This window comes from Acipenser ruthenus, chromosome 1, assembly GCF_902713425.1.
Source record: "Acipenser ruthenus chromosome 1, fAciRut3.2 maternal haplotype, whole genome shotgun sequence".
In the NCBI taxonomy this organism is placed as follows: Eukaryota; Metazoa; Chordata; class Actinopteri; order Acipenseriformes; family Acipenseridae; genus Acipenser; species Acipenser ruthenus.
In genome coordinates this window covers 8738247-8747581 of record NC_081189.1, presented here as the reverse complement: position 1 = coordinate 8747581, position 9335 = coordinate 8738247, and the positions used below count along the sequence as shown (strand labels likewise).

The 9335-nt window shown below is 37.2% G+C and overlaps 1 protein-coding gene across 1 annotated transcript; it reads right to left on the bottom strand.

Annotated features, from left to right (window-relative positions):
* Positions 1-1265: 1265 nt before the first annotated feature.
* Positions 1266-9335, bottom strand: LOC117404114 (corticotropin-releasing factor-binding protein-like). Its single transcript, XM_058993638.1, has 7 exons — positions 9187-9335; positions 8492-8585; positions 6343-6500; positions 5589-5799; positions 3918-4066; positions 3515-3632; positions 1266-2172 (listed from the first exon to the last, which is right to left on the bottom strand). Exons 1-7 carry the CDS (start codon positions 9265-9267, stop codon positions 2015-2017), a joined length of 969 nt encoding a protein of 322 aa, XP_058849621.1. The 5' UTR covers positions 9268-9335; the 3' UTR covers positions 1266-2014.

Sequence of the window (9335 nt, the reverse complement as noted above, 5' to 3'; positions counted from 1 at the left end):
TATTGTTTACAACAGATTTCTCAGAATCTACAGTAGCTCACAGGGCTGTGCTTATACAAACCAGCCACTTCACATGCATGTACCCCAACATGTGTTGGTGCAGTCTGTTGAATGCACAATAGCTTGAGTAACAAATTTGACAGCGGACGCAGGTTTTGGGGTTTGAAACAGCAAAGTCACCTCAGATTATGTGTCCCGGTCTCCTGGAACCAGGTTTCAAACCACTGTTCCTGAAAAAGTGGCTTCGTGTTCACTCAGCATTGCAGATGCTTGAAACGCAGAACTGTTGTAGAACTCAGCATTACGAGGATCCCAGTGTTACTATGCTGTTTTTTGTATGTATAGAGCCACTCTAATTACCCCAACAAAGATTACCATTCATCGTTTGTTCAACTTGCAACTGGTGTACCGTGAACAGCCATTCTGTAATAAATATGTTCTCCTTGCTGTTTATGGCAGGGGCAATGCTTTTCCCTGTAAAGAAGGGACCTCACACTTTAAATGGGGCTCCGCTATTTTGCAACCACATGAAAGTCCTTCTCATTTGAATTTAGTCCACGTAGAAAATAAGTGGTGAGCTGAATTTAATGAACCACCGCTTTATAAAAGAAATTCCATTTCTCATTTATCAGATGAAAAAGTACAAATGCAAGCCTTGACAAACAAGGTTTGAGCTCTGCAATACCAAGGCACACTTCAGAGATCTGATGGAACAGGTGCAGGACTGCCTTGAGCTGTCGTTCTTACTGATCCTCTCCACACTGAAGGGGCTCCTGGCTGCAGGTTACTTTAAAGCATTGCTTTCCAATACAGTTATTTACTGCTGCATTTCCATGTGGCTCTGACGCCTGGGTTTTGTTCAAAGTATTTTTGAATGCTTTTAGTAAAGCAGCAGATTGAAAGCTCTACTGCATGCTATTGCAATCTCTTTTGATCAAGGGTACGAAAGGGACATTGTAGTGCTATAGTACACCAGGCATGGACAGTATAATGCAACAGATGCTAACCACAGTATCTGTCATGCTTCTCGCCTTTATAACACCTTTAACAGGATCCAGATGCCAGGAGAGGCTTGTACAACATCTGGGTTTATTAGATTGATGAATTGGTTCTGAATCATTTCACCCTCACATTTTTAATGTAGGTGCCTAGATTTTGCAATGTACATCAGGAGAGGTCTTCTTCATGTATAGAAGGGCCTAGTTTTTTTCTTAACTTAAGGACACACATTGCACAGATGAACTTCAGAACATGTTTGCCATGCAATTCAGTTTTATTAAAAACAAGTTTGATACAAATAAATATTCCGAGGTAAACAAACAAAAAACAAAAAAATACTGTTGATTGCGTTACTGTACATTTAATGGCATTTTTGGGATGTCAGATATCATACTATCAAAATACCAGAATTTTATAATCACTAAAAACTAAATCACACCAGTAAAATTTACTATGATTAGCTGAAGTACATTTGTACAGCTTTAACCCTTTGTAGCACTGCGTCCAGTATACTGGACAGTCAGTGAAGTTATCCAGGCCATGGAGTGTTTTTCTACAGTTTGATTTCAGAACAAGTTTTTAAAGTGTTTCTGTTAAGATATGCTGAATATCCTTTCATACTAGTCATCTTATTGTGTGTTTTTGGTAGTCAAATGGAAAGTATTTATTTGGTGTTTTATGTAGCATGGAAATAAGAAAGGATAATATTGTATAATAGTGCACACAAACACAAGCATGTTTGATTTTATTGAGCTTTAACTGTCAATGATATGATATACACAGAGATCAATAAAAGACAAAACAATGAACAAATAAAAAACATTATTCATCCTCCTGTATACAGTAATAGACATGAGATCCAAAATATGAAAAAGCAAAAACAAAAACAGTTTTTCTTGAAGCGTCTTTTCAGTGGTCTTGCGTAATCAAGAGCGATGTTAATGGGGTCTCATCAGTCATTGAAAGGTAAGTGGGGGATTTGTGTCCATCACTGCAGCTGGGCAGGGCCCGTGTCTCAGTCAGTGGTATAACAGAAGTCTTCAACACTGTTCCCTTTCTGTTTTTCTAGCTCGGGACGTTCAAGCAGCCGGTATTCAAACACAACACGGTTCACAAATCTGCCACTGGACACCATCCTCACAACAGTGTTGTCACACCCAATCTTCATTTCAGCTAAAGACACAATATACAGACTTTATTCCAATACTAGGCTTACATTAAGAGGGAATTACTAACTCATTTCAGTTGAAGAGCTCACAAATGAAAAAAGATGTAATGGCATTTATTAAAAATGTTATTTTAAACAAATAATTACCCTTATAAAGGTGTACCATGGTATTGCATGTTTTTTCCTATGGTTATGCTATGCATTTACAATAGTTTACCAGGGCTGCTGTGTTTTTTTCAATATGCTTGACCCTACCTCTATAGGCTTTACAATGCTTACCTATGCTTTACTTTGCTTTATTACACTTTCCTGTGCTTGTGGTGAACTTTTATAAAGGTACAGACAATTAATCCTTAACAAAGAACTAATAAACCCAAGCTGTTTATCAGATATTGAAGTCTAACTTGTAGATTATACATAGTCATTCATAGGTATTAACATCATTAATATGTTATCTAGTTGGTGTGGTAAACATAGTAAATGTGTAGTAATATTAATCATGATGTGTTAATTCAGTTCAAATACATAATATTCCACATTTGATTAGTTTTATCATTTCCTAGAAAAAAGTGATTCACACTACCTAAACAATGCACAAACTTCACATTATGAAAACGTTACTGAAAGTGAATGCCAATCACATGCTTTAAACACATGTTGATCGTCCATGATTTAGGTAGTGTGGATAGGATATAAATGATGCTCAGGATAAATGTTTAATCTCCTTCAATGTGAGTTACATTATCCTGTGAAATGAGAGAAACAGAACTCTCACCTGGTCTGTTAAATGAATAGCAGAGATAAGAAGAGAGAACTCACCTGGTCCATTAAATGAATATCAGAGATCAGAACAGAGAACTCACCTGGTCCATTAAATGAATAGCAGAGATCAGAACAGAGAACTCACCTGGTCCATTAAATGAATAGCAGAGATCAGAACAGAGAACTCACCTGGTCCATTAAATGAATAGCAGAGATCAGAACAGAGAACTCACCTGGTCCATTAAATGAATAGCAGAGATCAGAACAGAGAACTCACCTGGTCCATTAAATGAATAGCAGAGATCAGAACAGAGAACTCACCTGGTCCATTAAATGAATAGCAGAGATCAGAACAGAGAACTCACCTGGTCCATTAAATGAATAGCAGAGATCAGAACAGAGAACTCACCTGGTCCATTAAATGAATAGCAGAGATCAGAACAGAGAACTCACCTGGTCCATTAAATGAATAGCAGAGATCAGAACAGAGAACTCACCTGGTCCATTAAATGAATAGCAGAGATCAGAACAGAGAACTCACCTGGTCCATTAAATGAATAGCAGAGATCAGAACAGAGAACTCACCTAGTCCATTAAATGAATAGCAGAGGTCAGCCACAGGAAACATCTTGGAGGGGTCGACACCACTGCCTCCCAACAGCTCCACAAAATCCCCTGCTCTCCCACAGCCTGTGACGGGTTTCTAAAACAAGCCCAAAGAGAATACTGTCAATAAGATACTGGCTTTTAAAAGCCAAACAACTCAGCTCTGATTGTGACATTCCCTTTTTTTGAGACATCTTATGCTAAATTACCCTGCGACAAGCATAGGGAAAGTATTGGGACACTTTTTTTAAGGAAGTGCAATTGATGGCTTGCAGGTTTATTTGGAATTGATGTGAATGTGATCACATTAAAAGTGGTCTGGGCCAAACCCACTCTGAAGTATGTGTTGCTTGGTCTGCCCATCACAGTGGTGGATTCTTACCTTTACTTGCAGGTCGTTGAAATGCCCCAGAGTCAGTTCCGATATTTTGATCTCCACTGGGTAAATGATGGAAAAGCTGCAGTTTCTGTGCTGATGAGGGATGATCATAGTGAAGCTTCCCTCTGGGGTCTGGGAGATGACATTGCATGCTATTGGAAGACAAGAGTGTGGAGAGGCAAACAAGTTGAGTCACACATCACAGCAGGTGAAGATGATCACAAAGTAGTGAGCAGTTGTTTCTTGATGTGACCTAGATGCAAAGAAATGCACAGAGTCCCTTTCTTCAGCTATTAGTTTGGTTTATTCAAGCAGGGAATCGTTTTCCCAGTACAGAGCAAGCAGATTCAAAAACGCATAGAGAAACAAGCTCTAATACCCATTTGCACCCGGGGTCTTCCCTCCCCCGTTCCTTTGTAGGTCCAGTCACCACGGGACACCCTGTGGGTACACCTGCGGAGGTGACGTGTCGTGTGCTAAAGTGATCTAAAGGTTACTATTGCAGAAAGTAAACTGGTTCTGGCTTGATTGTGTTTATGTTTTGTACTTGTTCTTTTGTTCTTTTGTGTTCTCACACTGTACCTAAACTATGCTGTCTGTGTGTATCGGTCCCTCCAGCACTGGGCGATTGTGGTTAGGGTTAGGGTTAGGGTTAAGCTATGTTGCTTGAGTGTATCAGTCCCTCCAGCGCTGGGTGATTGTGTTTAGGGTTAGGGTTAAGCTATGCTGTTTGGGTGTATCGGTCCCTCCAGCACTGGGTGATTTAGTTTCTTCAGGTGCTAAACTGCCCCTGTTGTTTTATGCACAGGCTTGTGGGTTCGGCTGATTTCTGCCCTCAGCACTTATTTCATGCAATCTTGCACTCATCAGTTTCTTATATCTTCTCTGCCACTTTTTCTGCAAAACTACAGAGTGTACAAAACTGTAAATGCTTGCATCTTATATATCGTTAATTCTTTATTTTCCATGTTCTCCAACAGCAGGATATTACAAACTTACTACGTAGCGTAATTACTTGTAAAAGCCCATTTTAGTACTTTGTGGTTATTGTTGTAAATGTTGTGATATAGCTGTGATCAGTCTCATCATCAGGTAAATATGCGCACTCCAGTGTAAACTATTCTAATCACCAATTAATTAACCCTCTTTTATATACCTGTACCTCGGGCATGTTTTGCATTGCTACTATAGTATTGCTACTGTTAAAATATTGCAAAGGTAATGAAAAAACAAAAACACAAAAATCTTGAGTAAATCACAATTATCTGACCATATTTGATCTAAACTGACGCTTTTAAATGAAGACTAAATCAAATACATAGGATTTGATCCAGGCTGAATTGGGGTTTTAAATCAATTTAACCTCAGGCAAAATGTTACCATTTTGTAGGTGATCCATATAGCCTAACTGTTTTTACATGTATGTTCATTTTACCATCATATAGCATTGTATCTGATTTTAATTTTGTTAATAATTCCTGTTGTAAGGTATTCTGAACAGGATAGACACAAAGCACTGTTCTTTTAGACACCATGCATGCAACATCAGGCATAGAATATCTGTACTTCAATACAATGAATGGGGTGATGCAGGGAGCTGTGACTTTAAAATGCAATGCAGCTAAATGCATGAATGCATTTCCTAAATGATTGATTCTGTTCTGCTGCACTTACGGAAGGGGTTGCTGATTTTCTTAATTGTGACGGTGAATCCACTTCCTGGTGTGTGAATCCTGAAGAAGAGCATCGCCACATTCTGAGAGGACCTCGCTGCCTGTCTGAGGCGGTCTGTTTCACAGTAGTCTATGTATCGATCATAGATAGGTAGTGGGTGGTCCAAGGAACTGGGGAATGTTTCCCCTTTCATTATCCAGCCATCAAACACCTACAGACAGGAAACACAATTTAACACCAAGTTAACCAAACAAACAGGGTTAGGCTGCAGTGAAATGGCTTCTATTTAGAAGGAACTCCGCCTTTGAAATGATATACTGGACTGCTTTTATAGGAAAGTATTGTATTGCACATTAGAGAATGTTTGCCATGACAACGTTTATTACTGGAGCTTATTAGTATTCTCTTTGCCAATAACAAGTTCAACAATTATTGAAAATGCATACTTTTATGAATGTTCATTAATACTGTACTTTATTATTTGTAATGCAAATTATTATTTCAGGCTTAAAAAAATTAAAAAATAAAACATCCCACTTGTACAAAAGAGCTAAGTTACAATGACGAGACCTAACAGCATCAAACCTGCACCGTCTTAAATGGGAGCCGAGTTGGTCCCAATTGTATTTGAGTTCAGTTGCTGCTTAACCATTAATCTCGACGTGTGTAGAGTTCTGTTAACATCCTTTTTCATTTCCTCCATGTGTTGCTCAGGGGCTCAGTGCTGATGTACGGCAGGGGGGTGATCACTTACCTTTATAAAGTCACCTCCATTACAGTCTATATTCACAGAACTGTATTCAATGCTAATGATCTCTTGCGGTTCACCGATGAAAAACACTGCACAGTGAAGCTGTGGGTGATCTGCAGTGAATGTAAACTGTCCTTCCATGGTCAACATGTCTATACATCCTGGAAGAAAAACAGCAAATGTTTAGGAGGTACATACAGAAATAACTACTGGGGATGTGCAAAACCACTCCCATATAACACAGTGTCACCTGGTGGCAAATTATTAATACTGCATTGGTGAAGAAAATGTCAACATTTCTCTTAATGTAAAATTGTGTTCTGGGTAGTATTGACCACGCTGCTTATTGATTTGCATTCTGAGTTCAAAGGCTTATTAGAGTTGTAAGGGACATGATGGGTGCCCTGATCTAACATTCCAGATGGTAACTTCAACACAACTGCCTCTTTTAATTGCTTCAAGGTTTTTTTCATCTTTACAAAAAGCAAGCATAAACTTTTCACTAGAGTAGAGGAATCAGACGCATTGTTCTTTCCAGTGAGGATTACACATCAGTCTCAAGACTCTTACTAATATTTAGAAGAGAAACTAGATGCTTAGGAAACATGCAGCATCTTTAAGAAAATTCTTGAGTTTATTTCACTGTATTTTTCCTGAGTTTATTTCACTGTATTTGTTATTGTTTGTTATATGCTATTAAGTGCATACAACGTTCAGCTCTGGCAGAAAACATAAGCAGGATTAATACAGCATTAAAGAGCGGCAGTATTAAAATAGGCCCTTAGTGAGTGAAGCAATGTTAGAAACAATGGAAGAGCTAGGGCTGAAATCCCTTGTATGAAAATGTCATTTAAATGCATTCATTTATTGGGCACTTTCTCCTGACGTTGTACCATTCTAGGCTAAGTTCAAAGTGCCTCATTTGCCATGTGTTAACACATTGAATCATGTTAATGTAGGTAAAGTGCTTCAGGACTGGTAATAACCAGGTCTATGAAACCAGCAGTTTATGTGAAGCGACCGAGTCTTGAAAGCAAATTCTCTTGAAGATAACCAGTTAGCTCTCACTGAACTAGTGCAATATTGGAAGGCATGTTCTAATGTTTTGGCCAGGTTACAATATTTGCACTATTCAGAATATTTCATTAATGTTATTAGTTGTTAGAATTAAACAGAGATATAATATTTAAGTTGCTATTTGATAAGTGTTTTTTTTTTTATATTCGGAATACAGCACAAGCACGGAATTCCGTTTTGTATTGCGCAGCCAATGCTGCTGTAGCTTATGACGCTGCTACACTACTGCTAGCGTTACCGTTAGGTTGTTTCTTTGTACCAGGGGGAGAGAGCGTTGCCACGGGGTACTGGAGCACGTTTCATTGAGCTCTATATTCTAATCCTGTAACCAAAAGGAACAAACCTGTGCTGAAGGAAATAAAGAACGAAGAAATCACGTCTTGGACATTGTTCCTCCGAAGAGTAAACTTAAACATTACCGCCTTACTCTAAAGCATTGCGTTTATTACGTTTCACTTCATGCAAATCTGTGATGGAGCTTATTCATTTGATCCATACTGTATATATATATATATATATATATATATATATATATATATATATATATATATATATATATATATATATATATAATCAGATTCCGATGTTGTTAACTGTTGTTAACATATGCAGGTATGTATTGTTCTTCATAGTGCGAGCATATACAACTTTATTTGCGTTCAAATTTCAAAAGTGTGATATTGACGTTATTCCGATATATAGAATACTGTATGCTACAGGTGCTTTTGAAAATGTCTTATGACTATATGATAGTATAAATAATAATAATAATAATAATAATAATAATAATAATAATAATAATAATAATAATTTCTATTCATTCCTTACACAGCAATACTTTCTTTTCACGTACAGTAAGACAAAACAACAATACACTAATAGGAATTCCTATTAATAGCAAAATTTGCAAGACTGAATATATCTATATCTATATATCTATATCTATCTATCTATCTATCTATCTATCTATCTATCTATATATATATATATATATATATATATATATATATATATATATATATATATATATATATATATATATATATATATATATATATGTATATAAATTACTTACTGAGTGGCCGACGGTAAAGAAGTCCTTCGGATAATCCTCTCTTAATTTCCGAATTAAGAATTGAAAACATCCCGTCTTGTGTAATATCATTGTCCTAAAATAATAACGTTTAAAAAAAAGTTTTGCGGAATTGCACAATCTCAATGGATGTACAGCAATAGTCAAACATGTTTCAGCATTGCATACCACATACGAAAAACAACATTTAATTTAAACTTTTCTTCTTTGTAAGAATCCAGATAATATCCATTAAATACCCTAAATACAGTAAGCTGCGTTCTAATTAAAATTAACAATACTTTTAACGTTACACGTTTAAAAAGAGGCAAATAATTTAATTTCAAAATAAGAAAAGAAAACCCATTAGAACACACTTGAAAATCAGCCAATTCGTCGTGTAATACATTACAAGAAAGGCATTGTCAGGTATTCCTTCATTACACTTTTTTTCTCTATGGGATCTCTTGGTTAAAGATCAAATATAAAATAACCCTTTTTAAGAGACACAACACTGTTGAAATGTGAGAGATGGCTTGGGTATGCACACGTGATGGATAGAGATATATACCAAGCCAACATGCTTTGTTTTGTGGTTGATCTATGATGATTGACTCGATGAATGGGAGGGTATGGGGAATGAATACATGAATGGATGGATGCATGTTCAGCACTAGTATCACAATGCACTTTCTCACCTCGAGGTACCTGCTTTGTCCCTTGAGAGCCGACAGGCAGATCAGGAAGAAGTAAATCTGTACTCTAAACGCCACAGACATTGCAACCTCTACTGCTCGCGACAGAGAGACGAGACTAGGGGGTTTCAATCAGCGCGCCCCTTTTATAG